The 23,828-nt window shown below is 39.7% G+C and overlaps 2 protein-coding genes across 2 annotated transcripts in view; one reads left to right on the top strand and one right to left on the bottom strand.

The window, feature by feature from the left end:
* LOC139948186 (spectrin alpha chain, non-erythrocytic 1-like) overlaps window positions 1–23,828 on the top strand; it is a 58,280-nt gene that overhangs the window by 21,948 nt on the left and 12,504 nt on the right. The window contains 20 exon segments of the mRNA XM_071946249.1: window positions 358–472; window positions 1,007–1,090; window positions 1,536–1,640; window positions 2,318–2,409; window positions 12,018–12,162; window positions 12,518–12,634; window positions 13,189–13,230; window positions 13,232–13,354; window positions 13,736–13,884; window positions 14,141–14,189; window positions 14,418–14,668; window positions 15,233–15,480; window positions 15,622–15,806; window positions 16,111–16,215; window positions 16,472–16,581; window positions 16,939–17,037; window positions 17,443–17,563; window positions 18,390–18,431; window positions 22,437–22,558; window positions 22,988–23,120. Coding sequence (XP_071802350.1) covers window positions 358–472; window positions 1,007–1,090; window positions 1,536–1,640; window positions 2,318–2,409; window positions 12,018–12,162; window positions 12,518–12,634; window positions 13,189–13,230; window positions 13,232–13,354; window positions 13,736–13,884; window positions 14,141–14,189; window positions 14,418–14,668; window positions 15,233–15,480; window positions 15,622–15,806; window positions 16,111–16,215; window positions 16,472–16,581; window positions 16,939–17,037; window positions 17,443–17,563; window positions 18,390–18,431; window positions 22,437–22,558; window positions 22,988–23,120 — 2,437 coding nt within the window.
* On the bottom strand, window positions 3,042–5,783 carry LOC139948313 (uncharacterized). Its single transcript, XM_071946427.1, has 2 exons — window positions 3,582–5,783; window positions 3,042–3,079 (listed from the first exon to the last, which is right to left on the bottom strand). Exon 1 carries the CDS (start codon window positions 5,751–5,753, stop codon window positions 4,221–4,223), a length of 1,533 nt encoding a protein of 510 aa, XP_071802528.1. The 5' UTR covers window positions 5,754–5,783; the 3' UTR covers window positions 3,042–3,079; window positions 3,582–4,220.

The following is a 23,828-nucleotide window of genomic DNA, read 5'->3' on the forward strand; positions in this document are numbered from 1 at the left end:
CAGTTAAAATAGATCGGCTCAATTGTGTGTGTGTGAGCTCGGGACGGGCGGCTTATGTTTTATATTGAATTGGAACCGGGTATGTCTCAGAACCGAGCTTTTTTTCGGAACTGGAACCGAGCCCCAAATTTCTGGAACCGCCCAAGCTTACAGCTTAATATACATTGCTTGTGACCGGTATTGAGCTATTGATTACTTAGCATAACAATTGAGTGGAGTCATGGCCGGTATTCTGATTTTACTAAGCATGGATTATTTTGCTTATGCAGAATTTTTTGCTTAAGCAGCTCTATGAAATTGGGCCCAGGTCATCAGTAGTAGTTTAGACCTATTTATTTATGTATTTGTGTATTGCAGATACGATGACCTGCTGCAGAATGCTGACGTTCGTAAAGACAAGCTGGAGGAATCTTGCAAGCGTCACATGCTCCTCAGAGAGGCTAATGACCTCATGCAATGGATCAAAGACAAGGTAAAAATACATGTGTACTTGAAGTCTTACTATTACTAGTTACTATTACTAGTTCTTGAACACCCATCCGGGTGAATATGTGCGCATAACAATGCTTTACTGTTATTATTATTAGCAATAGATCTGCTCCTAATTTTCTTTTGAAAACACTGCAATAATATAAAGTGCTAAACTGTTCAACAGTGAAATTGTAACAGCCATGATACTTTACAGGGGTCATTGCCTTGGTGCTCAATGTCCCAATAGAAATTTACAATTCCTTATAGAGGTACCTTTGACCGAGGAAAAACACCTCCGTGCCCCTTGAAATGTACTTTAAAAGAAATTCTCCAGTTTCTTCATATAAATAGTTTTTATTAATTTTTTTATATATAAATGAAGCGAAAATTAGAATAAAATGGAATTCTACAAAATAAAAGTCTTTATTCAATTATTGTTGTTAATGTAATGGAGTGCTGCAAAATAAAAGTCTTTACTCAATATTTGTTGTTATTTCCATTAAAAAATACATTGTCCTTTTTTTTTGCCTTCCAGGAAGCAATTGTAACTGCATCTGAGGTGGGAGAGGACTTGGAGCAAGTCCAGATCCTACAGAAGAAGTTTGATAACTTCCAAAAGGTAGGTTTACCAAAAGTTTCATTCAAAAATTAACCCAAATAATGTGGTCAACTATGAAAAATCGTTGATGCCCATTTGTGTCTTTCTAAATTTGTCACAATGTAGTTTAAATTGTGCCTTTATTTCGTTACTTACCTGTAGATAAAATGAATCAGTCCTTATTTTTAACTTACCTTTTTACAAACTTAATGGAACAGACTTATTAGCATAACTCAAACTAGTTTAGATCACCAGGTACTCAGGCCATGGTTTGTCAAATGCATTGTAAATCATGTGGTATGTTCCTTTTGTTGGAACCAGCCTTATTGAGTGATGAATGTGCTAAAGAACTTATATACAGCTGTGATCTTAACATCAAATTTAAATCCCATTTATGCCTCAAAAGATTGTGATTTTTAAATAAACTGTTTAATAAATAATGAGTCTTGATTGTTTTAAATGTTAGGATCTTACTGCCAACGAGGGCCGCCTTGATGAAATCAACGATACATCTAAAGAGCTGACGACTGAACAGAGCCCAGAATCAGAGGTGGTTCATCGTCGTGTCTATGTAAGTCTGTTCATCCTTTTCTCTCTAACATCTTTCAATTTGGAATTAAATGCTGTGCATACTTTTGGTAATAGACCTTTATCATGGTGCAGCCATCTTGAATTTTTCCTATTGATATCAATGTTACCAAACCAAGGCTGGAAGAACAGTAGTCTGGTTCCTATTTGCGTAATGATTATTAGCATTTATAGTTGTTATTCGATACGAGGAACAGGACCAAGATAGAGGCAGCGTGATAAAGGTCTATTGTCCAAGACCAATATCCTCACTTTGTGTTGTATCCTAACATAAGCATCAAATAACAAACCTGTAAGAATTGAGTGTCATTTAGTCATTCAAGTCGCAAGAAAGTAATGAAAGAACACCAATATTGCATCGAGTTGTCTGCTTTTAGATGCCTGAAAAAGGCTTCCTTAAGCCTATCTCAGAATCCAATTTTGGGGGTGAACAACTACCTTTTCTCTAAGTTACTTTTAAGGGGTAGTTTCTTTTATTGTTTTATACTATCAATAACTTACCTGTGGTTTTTACCAAGTGACATGTTATGTCATTAACTTGTGCAGTAATTGCCAAACGTTTCCCTGTCTGTAAAATTACATGAGATGTTTGGAAAGAGATTTTTTTTCCAATAAGTTCTCTACTTAAGATTCAATGATTATCTCTCATGATGTCCACAGGAGTTGAATGAGCGCTGGAAGGCACTACAGCGATTGACCGAGGAGCGGAGCCAGAATCTTGGAACTGCTCATGAAGTCCAACGCTTCTTCAGGTAAATCTTGTTTCTTGGAGATGTTAAATTTCTTTAAAAATAGAAGTTAAGAAGTATAGATTCTCATTACTTATTTTTCATGGCCAGATTTACTTACTTACAGATTTACTATCCTAATATATCTTTGGACAAAACTATAAAAAAAATAGAGCCTTGGCATGGTAATCTATAGGTCGTTGGTTAAAATCCAGCTTTAAAACCATTATACACTTTCGGAACATAAAAAAAATAAATTCACAGATTTACAAATAGGGTTTACAGAAGGTAATGGTAAATGACTTCTCTTGAAATATTATTCCATGAAATGCTTTACTTTTTGAGAAAACATTAAAACAATTATCAGTTCTCGACAACGAGAATTACGGATTATAGTAAACACATTCATGACACGGCGAAACATGCAGAAACAAAGGTGGGTTTTCCTGTTACTTTCTCCCGACTCCGATGACCAATTGAGCCTAAATTTTCACAGGTTTGTTATTTTATATATAAGTTGTAATACACAAAGTGTGGGCCTTTGGACAATTCTGTTTACCGAAAGTGTCCAATGGCTTTAATAAAGTTGTCTTTGTTAAACCCTATGTGACCCTTGGAATAAGTACGGGCATGAAACGGCAAGTCTGATCATATAGTAGCTCTTTAGTTTTATTGAGATCTGTAAACGGTGAATCTGTTGGGTGAAGACACGCAAAGACGTCAGTTAAGGTCTTCGGCCCAAAACAGAATGCTCATACAAAATATACAATAATAATTACATAAACTAAACTTTAAAAGAATAAACAATGAAACGATAAAACAATACTCGCGGTTCGCGCCAAAATTAAGGACGCGACCGCCATCTTGGATTTAAGGCAAATTAGCGGTGAAATGCAATATAAACAGGTTATTTCCAATCCCAGAAGCAATGATAAAATAAACTAAAGGATCTCCAAAATGTTACATTCAGTAACACTGCTAAGATTATTAGGAAAGGCTCTAGAGGTAATAAATATATCTAAACACCGCAAATCAATAAATAGCTAGCGTGATGTTGCAAAAGCAACCAGATATCCACTAAAGTCAACAACATTCTATAAACAAATTGAGACTTGAGGATAGTGCTTATTACACACTATTTAATCTAAGTAGTAATTAGGAAAACATTTAAATGCAAAATATAACAAGATCTTTACCTGTTGGGTGAAGACACGCAAAGACGTCAGTTAAGGTCTTCGGCCCAAAACAGAATGCTCTTGAACCGGAAAGCAGCCCGCAGAGGGCGCTAGCCATGCAAGTAAAGCAAATGATTACGTAACATAAAAATAAACGTGGGGGGGGGGGGTCGCATCGCACCCGTGACATTATTCCCCCTGGAGAAAAATGTCGTCCTCGGCATGCAACTAACATAACCTATGTTACATATTTACACAATGGAAATTTTACAACTTATGAAAACAAAATGGTGGCAAATGTCTTCCATACCATCCAACCTTTAAACAAAACTCTGGTGTTCCAAGCATTTAGTTAGAACAACAAAAAGGTAAGTATTCTATAACTAAGGAGCAGAACACCAGTAATTTAAATACATCTCTAAATGGTTCCTTCAAAAAAGACTCTGTCATTTTGGTAGACAAAACTTAATGCAGAAGTTAATTACATTACAACTTCAATATCTTGACACATTGAAAGTAACAATTATAACGAAATGAACATAACTCAGAGAGATTTTTTGTTTCTTTCTCTCTATAACAGTATTATTTAAATAATACTTCGTTATCTTCATTGAGTTACAATCAATAATAATACAGTGTATATACAATTTGGGGGGGTTATTAGATGGAACTGTGTTCTTGCAGAAGGAGACGCAGACAAGCTTTTCTTCTTGTCTTAGCCATAGTAGGCTCTTTCCACTTGTCGAACAGTCGTCGTCCATTGCATATCTTTTCTTGGCGTGATGTATCTCGTGCTTGCAGTTGTTTGGTTTGACCTATGAAGTCATAGGTAAACCTTGTGGGCGGCTGTCTGTTTCTGATAGGTCTAGGGCTCGGTGGCGAAAGATATACCGTACTTTCAGTGTCGTTCGACTCATCTGTAACATCAATAGTTTGGGTTTCCAGTAACTCAGGGGTAAGTTGCGGTGGTGCGACAGGAGGGGAAACTTCAACGACATTGCTTGGCTCAAGATCTATGATTGGTGTGAGGACAGGAGGTGATAGTGACGGAGATAGTGAAGGAGACATTGACGAAGATTCAGTTTCTACTGGGATGAAGTCTATGTCTATCTCTTCGTCGCTAGTTTCACTATGATCCATGATAGTTGGAACTTTCTCACTCTCCTGATGTTCGTCTGACTCTAACTGGGTTTCCTGATGTGGTTCATCGGCTGTTGTGTTGTTCTCTTCTAGTGGGAGAAACATGCATGGAGTCAGCATGTTTCTGTGCACAGTTCTTTCTCTACCGTCACCGAGGGAGCGGAGGCTGTACACAGGTAGATCTTTGTGCTTTGAAATCACAATATAGGGCTGTGATTCCCATCTATCGGCTAATTTGCATGTGCCAATGAGGTTCTTGTTTTGGATGAGGACTCTGTCACCTAGACGTAGAGGAGCGATGGAGGAACCTCTGTCATACAGGCGTTTCTGCTTCGACTGCGCTTGTTTGACGTAGTCGCTGGCCCTTGTGTATGATTTCTGTAGTCTTTCTCTCAGCTGCTCTACATAGTCCGCATAGTTTGAAGTAGACTCTCTCTGAGTGGAATTGAGTCCAAACATCAAGTCGACTGGTAGATTTGGGTGTCTACCAAACATCAGGTAGAACGGAGCATAATCGGTGGAGTCGTGACGTGTGGAGTTGTATGCGTGTGTCATTATTTCGACGTATTGCTTCCAGTCTTTCTTCTGATTTTCTTCTAATGTCCCAAGCATGTTAAGGAGCGTATGGTTAAAACGCTCTGTGACGCCATTTCCTTGAGGGTGATACGGGGTAGTTCGGCTCTTTTTGATGCCACAGATCTTGCATAATTCTCGGATGAGTTGGCTTTCAAAGTTGCGACCCTGATCAGCGTGTAGTCGTACAGGAAATCCGTAGTGCTGTATTATCTTTTCCCAGAGTATCTTAGCAACTGTGCCTGCCTTCTGATCGCGAGATGGAAACGCCTGGGCATACTTGGTGAAATGATCTGTGATTACCAAAATGTTTTCATAGCCACCTTTGCTTCTTTCCAGCTTGAGGTAATCGATGCAGAGTAATTCCATAGGCTCAGTTGTGGTGATGCTGACCAAAGGTACACGCGTTTTTGTAGACGGAGTTTTTCTTAGGCAGCATCGCTTGCATTGTTCACACCAAGTTTTGATGTCACTTGCCATCTTGGACCAAAAGAAGCGGGTTCTTGCGATGTCGAGCGTTCTAATCATTGTGGAGTGATGTCATTACTGTGTGTCGAAATTGTTCAGGGAGAACAAGCTGTTCGGCTGTTGATCCGTCATGGGTCTTTCTGAGACGATAGAGTACGCCGTTTTTCATGTGAAGCTTTTCCCATTGTCTTAGGTACATGAGGCATCCGAGCTTTTCACAACTCCTCTCTGCTCTGGTTGGTTTTCTTCCTTTCTCTAGATAGTGTATGACTCTGGATATGTCCGTGTCACTTCTCTGAGCGGATATGATGTCTTTCTCTTGTAGTCTCGGCAACTCATTTGATGGGAGTGACGTGTGACTCTGTGTCATGACATCGCATCTTGCAATTGGAGGTTCGATGAAGGGAGTTGTTTCGGGTGGGTGACTGTTGCAGATAGCTTGCACGATGTGGGGAGGAATTGTGATTGCATCCTTTTGGAATGACAAGAGACTTCTTGAAGTATCAGCTTGCGATTTGCGAGAGAGTGCATCAGCCGCTCCGTTGTTCTTTCCGGGCTTGTATTTAACAGTGAAATTGAACTGAGATAGTGCCGCAATCCATCTTTGGCCTGTCGCATCTAGTTTGGCAGATGTAGTGACATAAAGGAGAGGATTGTTGTCTGTCAGCACGGTACATTGGTTGCCCAGAAGATAGTCTCGTAGCTTGTCAGTAATCGCCCACTTCATGGCTAGGAATTCTAACTTATGTGCTGCGTAGCGAGATTCGGCGGGGTTGAGTCCTCTGCTTGCGTAAGCGATGACTCTCTCTGTTCCATTTTGGACTTGGCTGAGGACAGCTCCGAGCCCTACTCCTGATGCATCGGTCTGGAGTATAAACGGGAGTGAATAGTCGGCGTAGGCGAGGATCGGTGGAGATGTCAAGTACTGCTTTAACATGTCCATCGCGTTCTGACACTCTTCTGTCCAGATGAAAGGTGGGGTTACAGATGGAGAGGTGTTTTTGGTATTCTTCTTCTTTCGTCTTGGGTCACCAGCAGTGAGCTTGTAGAGAGGTGAGACAACGTGTGAGTATCCTTTAATAAATCTTCTATAGTAGCCAGTGAAGCCGAGGAAGCGTTGTAGTTCCTTGCGATTAGTGGGGGTTGGCCAGTGCTCTACTTGTTGCGTCTTCTCTGGATCAGTACTAATGCCTTTGTTCGAAACGATGTGTCCGAGGTATCTAACTTCTTCTTGGAGGAGGTTACACTTGGACGGCTTCAGTTTCAGACCGTGTTGCCTCAAACAGGAGAACACTTTAGAGAGGCGGTCGAGATGGTCTTCGAAGTTGGCAGAGAATATGATGATGTCATCGAGGTATAGAAGACACGTGACGTAGTTTTGCTCTCCGAGACAAGTCATCATCAGACGTTGGAATGTAGCTGGGGCATTTGCTAAGCCGAAGGGCATCCGATTACATTCAAATAGTCCCATGGGGGTAGTGAACGCTGTCTTAGGTATGTCTTCGTCTTCCATTTGAACCTGCCAGTAGCCTGATGTGAGATCTAGAGTGGTGAAGAGTTGAGCATTTCCAAGAGCGTCCAGTGCTTCATCGATGCGAGGGAGAGGATATGCATCACGTACAGTTTTGCTGTTCAGGCGACGATAGTCAATACATATCCGCAGTGAACCATCCTTCTTATGGGCTATCACTATCGGTGAGGCGAATGGACTGTTACTTCTGCGGATGACACCTGCTTCTTCCATGGCCTTGAGATGATCTTTGACAGCTTGGTATTGTGAAGGAGGAATTCGGCGGTGAGGAAGTCGAAAGGGTTGATTGTCTATGAGTGGGATGGAGTGCTTCATCGTCGACGTACATCCAAAGTCCAGGGGACTGGATGAGAATACGTCAGAGTAATTCTGAAGGAGACTCTCTAGCTGCTGCTTTTGTGACTCGCTGTCTAACTTCGCTTTGGATAGGTCAACAAGTGGTGTATGTTTAACATCTCCTGGACTTTCATGGACTTGGCTCAGCTGATAAGAAGGAGAAACATCTTCGTCTTCCTGTCTAGCTTGTAACGTTTCGTAGTCTTCATTGAGTGGTAGATCATCAATGCGCTGGATGTATGCTAGCTGTGCGAGTTTGCAGTTGCGTTTGATGGTTATGGGCTTGGCGGAGATGTTGCAAAGTCTCACGGGTACTTGGCAGTTAGATTCAACATCTGTGACCAGGTTGCTAACTTTTAAAGATGAAGAGCTTCGAGGAAAGTTTTCAACTACTGCAGTGTACGGACCTTTGCCAGGGGGTGCCTGACAAATGATGTCTACTTCTTGGCCTGCTGGTATCACTCGGGGGTATCGGCCGATGTACCTAGCGTAGCCGATGGTACCGTCGCTGTGGCTACCAGGTTCTGAAGCAGAAATACTGTTGAAGGCTGCATACCATGCAGAGCTCTTCGGAGGCAGGAACTTATTACTCTTTGTCACTTGATGGTCTCTCTTCACTGCTCTGATGACATTAGTACCAATGAGGACTGGAACGTTTCTACGGTAACTGTCTGCTTGTACAACAAATGTAGGAACATCCTTGTAGACGACGTCCATTATAGTGATGGTTAAAGGGATGACACCTCGGTGAGGAACGCTGTGCCCACTAGCACTTTCGATGGAGACTTCTGAAGGAGAAATTTCCATGTTCTGGAGCTCAGGGTTTTGCCTCAAGATGTCTTCCGTTATCGACGTGATCTGGGAGCCAGAGTCTATTAGGGCAGTGTAGTTCACACCATTAACGTTGACGACGTCTTCGTTTGTTGGACCAATCAATTGCTGGTGATGGAGAGGTATGTTACCACCGTGGCATATTGAAGACAGACGTGGTGCAGTGTTTGAAGGAGAACTTACTACTGGGCTCGCTGATTCCCGGCCTCTGACGGCTTGCCCATTGGCCGTGGGCCGTTGGAGTTTAAAGGGGCACTTCTGCATCCTTTGGCAATATGACCTTCATTGCCGCATCTGTGGCAGTAGAACACTCGTTGACCAGAGGCATGTTGGTCTGTTCTTGGTTGCTGAGGTCCACGTGGAGTTTGATGAGAGATATGATCTACCCTCAGAGCTAGTTGATGGACAGTGGCGAGAAGTTCTTGTAACACATCATGATCGGTAGTTGGTTTGGGGCTCTTGACATCTGGCACTTTCGGTGAGGATTGCTGATATGGAGGACGAATCTGCTGCAATTGTTGAGCTTGAAGCTTGGTTCCTGTCTTTGCAGCTGCTGCAATCCTAGACTCTCGTTCCAGTTGACGAAGTTCAATTTGAAGTTCCCGAAACGTCATATCTCTGGGCTTCATCGGTGCGAGTCTCTGTGTAACTTTCTCGTCTTTGACGCCTCTCATAAATTGTTGCGTCAGCATACTGTTTCTATTAGGAAAAGGGCGACTTAGGGTTGACTTTTCCTCTATGGTTCTCAGCGTTGCCTCTAGTTCGACGGCGTAGATGCTCGGTAGTTCGGTGGGATGTTTCACACGCTCATAGAAGCTGGCTAATGGATCACCAGTCAGGAATACATCTCCGAACTGTGCTTTGAGTTCTGCAAAGGCGTGGCTTGGGGTCTGATGTGTTGGATGGAGATTGAGTACAAGTTTTCTTGCAGCGCCACCAAGATATCTCACGATGGTAGAAAACTGGATTTCTTCAGGCATCGAAGTAGTTTCGATGAGATACTTCACGTCTCGGACCCAATCTTCAATGGCGATTGTTGCACCTTGGTCACGCCCTGTAAACATAGGTACACTTTTCACTTGATGTGATGGAAGTAAACGGTGATGAGATGAAAGCGTAGTGGAGTTGCGGTCAGGTAGGTGGTGATTCTGAGGTGTGAGAACTGGATAGTCGGTTGAAGAAGAACCTTGTCTCGGCACTTGGCTAGACCTCAAGGGATAGTCATTTGAAGAAGACCCTTGCCTCGGTAATGTGGTAGACATCATCGGGGTTGACCGTTGTGCATGAGAATTTGGAACTGATTGATGCAGTGAGCCTCGGGATAGTCTTCGCTCGATGTTTCCCAGTTGCGAAAGCATGCGATCGGTTGTTTGCTGGATGTCGCCTAGTTCTTCTTGGAAGGGAGAGGTATGTTGAGGTCTGTTCGGAAGAGTTCGACGAGATGATCTGTGACCAAATGCTGCTGTGGACGATGGGAATTCTTCCTCGTCAGACATGCTTCCAAGAACACAGTCCAAAGATAAAATACAGAGTGACAAAGTATGCAAAAGAACACAATTCAAAAGTATAAAAAATGGTCATCAATGCAATACCTTCACAAAATGTAAAATGGCTGTCAGAAAAAATGATAATATCAATCCAACTGAAGCAATCATGAAATGCAATCAATGTAACCAATGCAAAAACAAATCAGCAATAGCAAAATATAATCTTTGAATGCAAATTGGAACACATCAATATTCAGAAGAAGAAAAAATTCTGTACGCAATTGAAGTACCAGAAACAATGGAATTTTCGTGCGACAATTCTGAAGGAAATGACTTCAATTATCTCTACCCAATTGAGGTAATAAAGAGAAACTTTCACACAGCTGGACAATCAAAATGTCTCAAATACAATACAAAAGAATTTACAGGTGTTCTTTTACACCCCAGGAATTTAGCATCGCCAAAGGCAAACAACAATGTATGGACTAAAGTTCTTTTTCAGCTGAATGAGAACTTTAAGTACCTACTCCCATTAAGTGGACACCTGTCTAAATGCCAGACAAGATTAATGACTCCTAAAACAAAATACCAACAATACCAAATCCGAATCCAAAATACAATTGAGACTTGATTCAATCAAATTCCAATAATGTCAATGTTCATAATGGGGAATGTTCATCAGCTGCTTGTCTGGGTGGTAACAACCGAACGCACTCTTAATCGGCACAGTGGAAGAGTACAAAGGAGGTCTTTAGTCCGTTGTGACAATGCTATTGTGTTTATTGTCCTGATGATGGTGCTTTCCCGATCGTATGAGTTTAAACAACTATGAGTTTGTCCAAAATGGAGGCGATCGAATTCTTTGCGAGAGTTCGTGAAATCTGCAAATTTTTATTATTGGCAAAATGTTCAAGAACACCGCGATAAACTTGTTCTTGATGTTGGCGAAAATGTTCAACAGTTCCGATCGTGAAGAAAAAACATCCGGCACTCAGGGGCGTTGAAGAGGCTGGATAAGGTTGCTCAATCACGGGTGATCCAAGTCCGATGGTAAGGATACGGCGGTCCAAAATTCTTCACGTCTGGAGTGTTGAGGGTCTCTCCGATCCGCGGGGCAGGGTTCAGGGGGGGAAGGCCGCTCTGCCCGCTGGAACCCGGCTGTCCTGGCTGGGGATGCCTTCAACGTCTTGATGGGGTAATCTGTACCGGTCACAAGATTGACGGGTATAATGTACTCTGACGATCAAGTGATGCTTGATGCCGTCGTCGATATGCCCGTACACCGGATTCTCCACCAAATGTGACCCTTGGAATAAGTACGGGCATGAAACGGCAAGTCTGATCATATAGTAGCTCTTTAGTTTTTATTGAGATCTGTAAACGGTGAATCTGTTGGGTGAAGACACGCAAAGACGTCAGTTAAGGTCTTCGGCCAAAACAGAATGCTCATACAAAATATACAATAATAATTACATAACTAAACTTTAAAAGAATAAACAATGAAACGATGATAAAACAATACTCGCGGTTCGCGCCAAAATTAAGGACGCGACCGCCATCTTTGGATTTAAGGCAAATTAGCGGTGAAATGCAATATAACAGGTTATTTCCAATCCCAGAAGCAATGATAAAATAAACTAAAGGATCTCCAAAATGTTACATTCAGTAACACTGCTAAGATTATTAGAAAGGCTCTAGAGGTAATAAATATATCTAAACACCGCAAATCAATAAATAGCTAGCGTGATGTTGCAAAAGCAACCAGATATCCACTAAAGTCAACAACATTCTATAAACAAATTGAGACTTGAGGATAGTGCTTATTACACACTATTTAATCTAAGTAGTAATTAGGAAAACATTTAAATGCAAAATATAACAAGATCTTTACCTGTTGGGTGAAGACACGCAAAGACGTCAGTTAAGGTCTTCGGCCCAAAACAGAATGCTCTTGAACCGGAAAGCAGCCCGCAGAGGGCGCTAGCCATGCAAGTAAAGCAAATGATTACGTAACATAAAAATAAACGTGGGGGGGGGGGTCGCATCGCACCCGTGACACCTAAAAAAAAGAAGAAATCGTTTTGTTTGCAGAGATGCTGATGAGACCAAGGATTGGATCAATGATAAGAACAAGTCTCTGAACACGGAGAACTTTGGACATGATCTTCACAGTGTACAGGCATTGCAGCGTAAACACCAGGGTCTGGAAAGAGACCTCAATGCTCTTGGACACCAGGTATAATAAGCCCCATTTATTGTCCATTTTCCTAAGTTGTCACCATAAATGGTTGGTTTGAAACTTTGCAATGGTCGGAGGATAATCAGTGAGGTTTGTTGGTAGCACTATCAGGGATGTGATTTTTCCCGTTTTTAACTGAAATCCCTTAACAAATGTACAGGAAAAACGCCCTAAAGAAAATATATGTATTTTTAAAATGTTTTTTTAAATATTTTTAAATATTTTTTTTAACTGAGATCAAATTGATAGGAACGTGAAGATAAATCATACGGAACACCCCATTGTAGAGTAGGGCTTTACTGTTGAATAACTTGAATACAAAAACCGTGTATAAATTGTTGTTGATCGCTAGGTGAACAAGCTTGATGAGACGGCAACCAGACTGATACAGACTCACCCAGACCAAGCTGAGCCAATCACTGAGAAGTGCCAGGAGATCGATGCTGCATGGAACAACCTACAGCAGAGGGTTAGTATGATCCATTCACAATCCATCTTGGAATTTGGAAGTAATATTTGGGGATTCTTACAGTCAAAGAGCTATTTTTAGATACCACCCCACAAATAAAAAAATTCCTGAAGGAAACTGAGAGGAAACTGACAAACGTGGCTACAACTAGTTTGGATGGCTAAGACATACGTGTTTAAAAAACTGAAGTTGGCAGAAATATTGTGGAAAAAAAGCATCCAGTCAGTTCTGGTTTATTACTTTATAGTTGAAATACAAATTTGCATTTTATAGTGTTGACACATTAATCCAGAGGTACCTGGTTTGAGTCCCGCTCATGTAACTGTTTCTTTATTTGACCCCAATTTATTTAAGAATCCACCCAGTCAGTGTCCCCTTGTGGTTTATTTCTTGATTAAACAAGTATTTAAGAAAATGCTTTCAGAGAGACAATACTTATACGAATGTAAACTCATGGTTTAACTATTTGTACCAGTATTACCAACGCGATCAAATGTTCAAGTAAATTGCAAGAATCTACTTTATTTCCCAATACTCTGATTTTTCTTCATCAGGCCAATGATCGCAAGAACAAGCTGACGGATTCCTACGATCTCCCAGCGCTATCTTAGCGACTACCGTGATCTCATGTCATGGATCTGCAGCATGAAGACACTGGTCTGTAGCGACGAGTTGGCTAAGGATGTCACTAGTGCAGAGGCTCTTCTTGAGCGTCACCAGGTAAAGTAAAACATATACATAAGTATTTTTTTACAAAAAAATGAGTTCTGACGTTTGACCCCAGCAGAACTATTGAAGGCTATATTCCTGCGAATACGAATAACCCCAGGGGATTTCCACCATTTCAATATACCTCCTAAGATCTCAGGCTGATTTCACAAAGATTTAAGATTGATCTTAACTGCAAATCAATCATGGTTGCTTTAGTTAAGTGTGATGTCACAATGTAAATCACTATGGTGATACTGACAACCTGTATTGCGATGGATTTTATTGCTTTGTGAAATCGACCCCTGGATCCCAGCTTCAGACATGACTCCCATCCCTGACATGAACACATTTGCATCATCTGATCGTTTGGATTTTAATTAACTTGTGCAGGAGCTTCGTTCTGAGATTGAGGCCCGCGCCGGATCCTTCCAGAACTTTGAGGCGTTTGGCACCCAGCTACTGCAGAATAACCACTATGCTAGCCCAGAGATTCAAGAGAAACTCGACACACTCCAGAAGGAGAGAGAGATGCTTGACAAGTAAATTCCAATCAAACTCTTTTCACATCAATTTTGACATTTTTATTGAATAACATTAAGTTAAAGTGAAGGATTTTAAGTTTAAATATACCTTAGTCAGAAATCTTATTGATTATGAAGTTTATACTAAAACCATTTTTTTGTGAGTGAAATATTTCCCTATGAAAATTTCCATTAAAAGGGAATTGGGTTTATTCTCCACTAACCAATGTTGTTGTTAAATTATAAATGTTGACATGTTTCTTTCCTCTCACAGAGAATGGACCAACCGTCGTGTCAAGCTGGATCAATGCCTTGAGTTGCAGGTATGTCTAAGATGATTTTCTATAATGTACCTACAGATATTTTAACCTTGAATGAAAGGTGCAGAATTTGTAGTTTGTTGTTAATTTTTCATCTAAAGGCTTACTGATCATGAAATTTATACGTGGTAAGTTTTTGTGTCTCTCAGAAATGTAAGTGATTTACTATTTTGAGTAATCACCAATAGTGTCCAGTGCCTGTAAGTGATTCTTATCGTCTTTGACTCACAGCTGTTCCTTCGTGACTGCGAGCAAGCCGAGGCATGGATGGCATCTCGTGAAGCGTTCCTTGCCAGCGAGGACATCACAGGCTCTCTGGACGGTGTAGAAGCTCTCATCAAGAAGCATGAAGACTTTGATAAAGCCATCAGCGCACAGGAGCAGAAGATTAACACTCTGCAGTCCTTTGCTGATCAGTTGATTAATGCTGATCACTACGATGGACCGTTCATCGCCGATAAGCGGGACCAGGTTATTGAGAGGTAAATATGCAGGCATCGAAATAAATAAATAGATAAATAATAAAGACTTATCATGCGCACATATCTACCCTGTTGGGTGTTCAAGGCGTAGTAAATTTAAAAACAATGAAAAGAAAAACATACACAACTAAATTAGTCCTCAGAAACCTGTGAGATTTTGAGTTTTGGGGAGATTTGTCCTAATTTCATTTTCACCCCCCCCCCCCCCGAAATCTTCCTCTCAAAATCTAGCCTTCTGATTGTTCTGAATGATGTAAAGCAATTCCCAAAGGGAGATGGAAATAGACCATATTGTGTTCAAACCTGTTGTTTTGTATACCTACTGATGCACAAAGTATGTAAACATTCGGTTTCAGACATTTTTTCAACAACACCTTTCACCCCATTCCTAAGAAGACCCCCCCCCCCAAAAAAAAAACAATCCTAGCCCATTCCTAAAAAGAGAGTAATCTGATGTGGTAGTCCTTTTACGCAAAGGAACATAAAGGATATACTTCATGGTATTTGCCTGGTAATACCCAAGTAATACCTTAAAAAATACTAAATAAAATCCTTCATTATCAGGTGGAATTCCCTGAAGGCAGCTCTCATCGACAAGCGATCCAAACTCGGTGAGTCTCACACCCTTCAGCAGTTCAGCCGTGATGCCGATGAGGTAGAGGCCTGGATCACAGAGAAGATCCAAGTGACTACGGACGAGTCGTACCTGGATCCAACCAACATCCAGAGCAAACACCAGAAACACCAGGCCTTCGAGGCTGAGGTGGCTGCTAATGCTGAACGTATCCAAGCTGTGATGGCCGTTGGACAGAGTAAGTACAGACTGTTCAACTTCTAAGGCCACTTAAAAAAGGAAAATAGAAGACAAACAACAATGATACAATTACCTAGAAAAAATCTCTGTTCAATAAATATTTAGAACATAATGATGTGGTTATAACTATCTTTGGCAGGACTGATTGACAACCATCAGTGCATTGGTAGTGAGGATGCTGTGCAGTCTCGTATTGTCAGCATCGGTGACCAATGGGAGTTCCTCGTCACTAAGTCCTCTGCGAAAGCAGACAAACTTAAAGAAGCCAACAAGCAACAGACGTTCCACATCAGTATCAAGGATATTGACTTCTGGCTCAGCGAAGTATGTATACAAAATATTACCCAAAACAAAATCATTGTACAATCCTTTCTGTATAACCCTCTCTCTGGGAATCAATTGTTTTGTGAGGGGTTTCAAAAATGCATAAACATTTCTTCTTGAGGACATCAAAACTTACAACTTCAGCCCTCTCTCTGTGTCTCTGGAGTCAGTTACACCGTTGCTAACGAGCATTAACTCAAAATCAGTCAGTGTGGCGGAAACTGCATGTCATGATATTGTCACCGTCCTGACTAGACCCTGTGCAGTTCTTTCAAGTTAAGTTTTATTTTTATTTTTGTTATAGATCGAGGCTGGCCTGTCCTCTGATGATATTGGTCGTGATCTGACCTCAGTGCAGTACCTACTCAAGAAACACACACTGCTCGAGGACGACATCGCTGCTCATGAGGTATGTTCAGGGATCAAAATATTCAGACTTTTATCTGAAAAGAAGTGAATGTCCTGTTGTCGTTTTGGCCCTAGCGAAGTCTTTCTCAAGGGCCAAACAAACTAGTACATCTCACACTATCACTGTAGCTACATTTGAACGATTCAAATAACTTATTTTCATTTTACAATCAAGTGAATTATTGGTTGATTTATTTTTTTGAAAAATTTATTTCTTCGATTGATTTCAAAATTTATACCTTTGATTGATTTTGTAGGATCGAATCAAGGATCTGAATTCCCAAGCTGATGCTTTCATCGAAGCTGGACATTTTGACCCCGATGCTATCCGTGAGAAAAAAGAGAACATCAATGTCCGCTACTCCAAGTAAGTCCCCAATTTCAAATATCTTTCCTTTCTTCTAAAAAAGTGTTGAAGACACTGGATACTAATGGTATTTGCTCAAAATAATTGTTAGCATAAAAAACTTACTTGTTAGTGATCAATGGATAGTTATTGATAGTATGAAACATTATGAGAAATGGCTCCCTCTGAAGTAACGTTGTTGAGAAAGAAGTTATTTCCCACACAGACGAGCACAGACGCTATGTTGTAGGGCAGATAATTGAACAGTTACGTCATATTGAATACGGTCTATTCCAATGTGATTCGTCACTTGGGTCCGCGAGATAAACCATATTAGTATAAACTATAATATTTATTTTATCTCTGTACCTTTTCCAGGGTTACTGAACTTACCTTGTTGCGTCGTGAGAAACTCAACGAATCTCACCGTGTTCATCAATTCTTCAGAGACATCGACGATGAGGAAGCTTGGATCAAGTAAGTTGGGAGAAAAAAGCAATGTAAATTTGTTAAAGTGTTTCCTGATGAGATTTTTGAAGTCCGGGATTAAATATAAGGATATGATATTTTATTATTGTTGGTTTGTAAAAAAAAATGCAAACATGCCCCCCCCCCAAACAAAAATTGCAGAAGTTTACAAAGAATACACTTTTAAGATTGCAAGAATGTTTAACTTATGTTAGATCTTGTCTGTTTAATTAAGCAAATTTTAAGTAATTTAATGTTTTTATCCATCCTGTCATTGGCGCTTGCGGTGTTTGAAAAAAAAGAAAAAATGTAATATTTCATTTAGAAAGCTTTTCTGTTTGTGAGAGCAGCTAAATTGTTAAGCTTTATTTCATGATGCATCAAATACTAACACAATGAGTGATGTAATGGTAGGGAGAAGAAACTGCTGACCAGTTCTGATGATTATGGCCGTGAGCTGACCGGAGTCCAGAATCTACGCAAGAAACACAAGCGTCTTGAGGCTGAGATTGGTGGACATGAGCCAGCTATCCAGGTATGTATATTTCAACTATCGTTGAATCCAGGAAAAAAGGTTTATTGTATTTTTGTAAAGTCGTTATAGTAAACCCTGTTAAGCCTGGTTCATACTTCTTGCAAATGCGAAGGGAATTTTAGCAATGCAATATTCCTGTTATTCCAGTTGTGATGCAAGAACATTCGCATCTCATTTGCATCTCATTTGTATCTCATTCGCATCGCGGGAAGCATTTACAGGAAGTAGGAATCTGGCTTAACTCACGTACTCAAGGCATGTTCATGTTGAAAGAAACAACTATGGTCTTGGGTCCAATCTGACTGATTATGGAATAAAAGATAGGTGGTTTTAGTGACCTGACTATTCATTTAGGAATTAGTGTAAGGGTTGGGGAAAAAAGTACTATCGTGTTAACAGAGAATAAGTGACAACATCAGGATTTGAGCCTGTGATCTCTGGGCTACTGCCAATTGTTGTCGGTTGCAATAGAAGAGTTAAAAAAAAAATGGGGGTGCAAATAGACGTTTAATTGATTTTGAATTAGCAGTCATTCATGTAATGTCAAAATCAATTTTAAGTAATTTAGAAATTTATAGACAACTCTTCTTTCTTTTTTCCCTTTTTAAAGACTTTGATGAATCAAAATAAAATTTTAAAAAATAAGAAGAAGTTGCTGATACTTCATGGGAGCAATGAAAGCAATTTACAGTTTTCTCATAGGGTGCCCTTTACCAAGGAGAAAATGCCTTGGTGCCCTTGCCCTATCAAAATGGATTTATACAGGCCTGTTATATTTTATATTATTTTTATGTTTCTTTGTATTAACAATGAATTTTTCTCAAAGGCTGTTCACGACGCCGGTGCCGTGTTAATGGAGAACATTGAGGTATAAATCTTCAGCTTTGGCATAAAACACCCAAATACATAGACAACATCTCATATCATATCACAGTGCTTGTAGCTACAATAGATTACATTGCAAAGGCCTTTATGGCAAACCACTCGTTGCAGTTTAACATGGTGTGGTGTGGAAGTGGATGGTTACTTATGCTATAAATACTGGCTTTAAATACTGGCTTTACTTCTAATTGATACTGAGTGTAGTCACGCCAAACTAGAAGAGATACGTCACAACGGTCCACTAGATTGAACTTCATTGTCCCAAAACATTTGCTGTGATCCTTCCTGAAAATAAAATAAAATGTGGACAAGTTGAAAGTTAACATCAAATGCAAAACTTCCTTAAGCAGAAGCAACAAGAGACCAACTCAATATAGCTAAGTCCCATTAGCAGTTGGTCTGAACTTTCACATACATGTACTTTCTCATAGTTACTAGGGAAAAGGCCATATGACATACGCTGTTTTAAAATGGTACTCGGCAATTTGACACGTATATGGAGGGTATACCTTTGGTAGTGTTAGTCACTACTCAAACAAAGTGTGACCATTAAAAATAACTTGGTAAGAAGTTCTGCAGCTCATGACACCAGTAAAGGCCCGATCACACAGGCCCCGATAACGAGAACGAAAACGAGAACGATAAAAATGCACGCTCGCGATTGGTTGAACTGATCCACGCAGAATACGCCCACGCCCATTCAACCAATCGAGGGCGTGCATTTGTACCGTTATCGTTTTCGTTCTCGTTATCGGGGCCTGTGTGACCGGGCCTTAACACTTTAAGAAACGATTTCCTTCTAGGGTTGAAAACCAATTCCATCTGAAAAAACATTTTGTGCATGAAATATTTCTCAGACTGTATAACCACTCTTAATTTTTCGCGATATCTCAAGAATGCTTTCGCTTTTTGACATGAAATTTTCACATTGTGCAATGCTACATTTGAAATAGGATTAAAACAATCTAATGGTTCATAATACCAAAGGTATACTTTGCCTTCATTTAAGCAGTGTGTTTGGCCAAGCAGTTTTATCCCTGGTCTTCTCTATCTAAACAAAGCCAAAGTTTGCTGTGTTTCTTACGCATAAACTAGGAAATTTGCTTCAGCTTTTTCTCGCTCATATTAGAAGGGATTAATGGGGATTATCTTTCAGGAGGATCTACTGCTGATAATTCTCTTTAACGCTCACTGCTGCTGTTTGGTTTCCCCTGGCATTTAAGATCAATATTAATTGAGAGACATTTGGGAAATGGATTCCAGGATTCCTCTTTCAGGAATAAAATTTTCAGGAGCTAGTCACTCGAAATGAACCAATTGTATTTAGGGGAAAAACCCAAGTGTACTCTTAAATATTTTTGGTTGATCATTTGCCAGGGGAATCTCTTGACTAGCTAGCATTAGTTCTAACAACGGCTTTACTTCCCTGATAACATTGGCTTAGCTCTTTATCCGTTAACAATGGTCGACTTTTGGGGACACTTGGTGGCAGCAGACTTATTAATCAAATCATCCAAAGTATTGGGCAAACATCGTGGGTTGCTGTGTTTCATGAAGGGAGCACTCTGCTGACGAGGTTGTTATATACTTCCACACTTGGCGAGAATGCGATTGAAATTATGACTAGACAAAATATGGTTTGACACCATAATTCAGTTTGAATTCTCGACGAGAAGAATTTCATATCAACCTCATGGTTAGGGCTGGTTGAAGTATATTTATCTTGCTTGAAGATGCTGCCACTAAAGCCTTTGGGTAGGGCGATACTTGTTTGAATTGTGTGCAAGTTTTATATCAACAAGGCTGAACCATTGTAGAGTTTGGTAGAGAAGCTGCATCATAAATAGCCCCCAAAAACACGCTGCATATGTTGTTGAAATGTACCCATATTCTGAGAGGTTACAAAGTACTTAAGGGAATATGACTTACATGAATTAAGACTTACAGTGGCAAGCTTAGAAAGCTTATTTTGAATCATATGTTCTTTTGTTTAAATTTTTTAAATGGTGGCCACTTAGCGAACATCTCTGTAGGTTTTTACAACCACACATTTCCTTTCCTTTTACAATGAATCAGCCTTGTGTAGTTTTGCTGCCTAATAAAAGCAGATTTATAAAAACGCGTAATAATTTGTTTAAAACAAAGTATAGTAAAATGTAGTTAAACAAATAAGTTGAATGTTTGTTTTTCTCCATATAATATGCCTGTAGTAGGTAGCGTGTAGAACTAGGCTTTCATTGTTATCTTAGAGTGTCTTTAACATACCATATTTAGACGAACAAATAGTGTTTGTATCATTGTTCATTCATTAGATGATTGCGCTAGACATCTTATTGTCTAGTTTAAATGTATGAACATTTCTGAATATTTTGAGTGTCATGAGGCCCTTGTCAACGCAAGGTTTGGTTTATCTTCAGAAAGGAACTGCTTTGAAACCAGGCAGAGATTTTAATTATTTTCAAAAAGGTTTCTACTGGTTTTTTTTAGTTTACCGAGATACCAAAAGTAAACAAAATGTTGATATATTACAGTGGCAAGGTATTATACATGATTGGTAAGGTTCAAAGCATCCTTATTAAATTTTAGTCGGAGGGTTTTGTTCATACTAGAAGATTTTCTTTTCTGTGAAATATTTCCCCATGAAATTAAGTCGTTTTCCTGAAAACTGCATCTGAAAACCTTTGAAAAACAGCTGATTTGGGATGTTATAACCAAAGTTAAGAAAAAAGAGCTACCAACTAAAATGATCTAAGATAGAAAGGCAAAAAAAAAAGGCTAATTTCAGTACAAGTTGCTGAAAGTAATGCATGGTTTTTTACTAGTTTTGCTGACTCAAACAATGGATTAAGCCCAAATAACTTCATGGTTATGGTTAATCACACAAAACATGATCATTGTCTGGAACTTTTCTGTTAGCTCTTCCAATCCTGTATAATACCCTTAACTTTGTGATAGTTTTCTTGGTGTGTCAAACTTTTGGCGATTAGAATGCATAGTTGTAGATATTCATACTGTAACATCTCCATCACACGTTCAAATATCACAGGTATTACAGTAAACAAATTAACATGTAGCTAATTGTATAATAAAACAAATAGAATTAGCTGTAGCAAAGTGCTTACCAACCAAAAGGACCTGCTAGGGTTGAACATCAGACAATTAACTTTACTTTGTAATTATATAATACTCATATTGATACACAATTTGAAAGAAAATAAGGTATTATAGATGTTTTAAAAGACAAGAACGCAGGTTACAGAGAATAATGGTAATAAAAGAGGGTGTGTGCAAAATTTGTCCTAAAAACCGAGTTTCATCTTGGGAATTTAAGGGAGCAATTTCATCTTTATTTAATGTGATATTTTTCCATGCAGATGCAACACAACTGATTCAGACATAACTTGCACTTTACTTGATCTACACTATCAAGGCTGTGTGGCTTTTCTTACCATTTACCATCTTTCTATTTAGCACTACAAATCTTGAAGGAACACAGTGCCTTGGATCGGACGAGTTGGTCCTTGAAAAGCGCTTGAAACCGTTTGTTATGAAATGCAAATATTAGATAGGTAATTTAGAAGTAGAGTATAATGATCCATACAAACATGCCTTGAAATTGCACGGTTTTCCTTTTACGTCAGAAGAAACACGGTTGGCCATTTTTTAGTCAAAATTTTGAAATAAAATGGCCGACCGTGTTAGTTCGCGAAGTAAAAGGAAAACCCTGCAATTTCAAGTGATACTTGTGTGGATCATGTTATTCTACTTTTAAAATATCTTTCTAACCATATGCATTTCATAACGAACGGTATCAAATGCCTTTTCAAAGACCAACTCGACCGATCCAAGGCAACGTGTTCCTTTAAATATGGTTGGTGTGTGTTCTTCCTCGGTGTGCAATACAGTTTTATTCTGGCATGTATTCAATCCTAAGTGATAAATTCTCCTTTGATGTACGATTATTTATATATATGTTTTATTCTTTTGGCAGGCCGTCCAAGACTCTGGTAGCACCTTGATGCAGGAATGTGAGCTGAACAGAGATGGTGTTCAGCAACGTCTGGACCAACTCGCTTACAACTGGGATGAGCTTAAGAACCTAGCCCAGGATCGGTAAAGTCATTATCTTGAATTCAAAGCACTTCCATGGCACCCTCAACTTCAAGTAGATTACAAAAAGTTACTAAGCACAACTAAAGTAGGCTACCGGAATACTGTAACCAGCCATGTCACATGTACTACTTGTGATTGGTTTTCTGCTTATTTTTGCTAAGCAGAAATTGTTAAGCTCCACTGTCTGCTTAAGCAGCTCTATGAAATTGAGCCCTGAACTCTGCTCTTCAGTTGTTAACATGGTTAAGCACAGAAATTTGCTTAAGGAAAATACTTGGCACGGAACCTACAATAATAATGTAACATCAAATGATGAAGTACAACACACTAGGGAGACATGACAAACACAAACACATGACAACAAATAGCTGGAGAGGCTCAGTATTTTGTTTCCCCTTTAATTTATGATTGTACCTTCTCTACCCACAGTGGGAAGAAGCTGAACGAGTCTCTTGCTTACCAGGAGTTCCTGGCCAGTGTTGAAGAAGAAGAGGCTTGGGTGAATGAGAAACAGAACTTGTTGTCTAGTGAAGACTATGGAGATACTCTGGCTGCTGTACAGGTACGAATCCCATCTATCCTTACTGTTGGGTGTTCAGTATCTACTGCTGTGATTATGTTTGCAGCTGTAATTCATGAAAATGGATTTGGCAGATAATGTAAAACAAACTTGGCTGGCCCATGGAAATTGTTACTATCGCCACGTGATGTTTATGAATGTAGTAAACAGACATAAGATTTCTCAGGATTTGTTCAATCAAATCTTCAGATTTTGTCATGAAAGAAGAAAAGCAGTCACCAAAGGATGTGTCGTCCACATTGTGTCAAAATCTGTAGTTTTGTATATCAGCTGCTGATGCACAGAATCTGTAAACTCTCAGCCTGAGTATTATTATCTGATTGTTCTGGGTGGCAAGCACAGGCTCGCAAGCCAGTTTTCAGGAATTTTCACATTTGTCAAATCATACTTTTAGTGAAGTAAAATAAACATTGTTCCGTTTGTGACCTGCTTGCAGAGCAAAGACGCAAGGTGGAAGCACTCTTGACTTGTGTGTTTATGCTGGGCTACTGAAGATAAAATACTACATTTTTAATGATTCATGGTCAACTAATGGGCCATATTTTTGACCGTGTGAGGGCGCTCTCAATCACTTCCGGGGGTATATTCATTCATACCCAAAACAGTTTTTAAAGATTGGAACACATTACCACCACAGACATCTAATCCATCACAGACAATAAGACTTTTAAAGGAGCCGTTATAATCCAC

The sequence above is a fragment of the Asterias amurensis genome, chromosome 15 (genome assembly GCF_032118995.1).
Source record: "Asterias amurensis chromosome 15, ASM3211899v1".
NCBI lineage: Eukaryota > Metazoa > Echinodermata > Asteroidea > Forcipulatida > Asteriidae > Asterias > Asterias amurensis.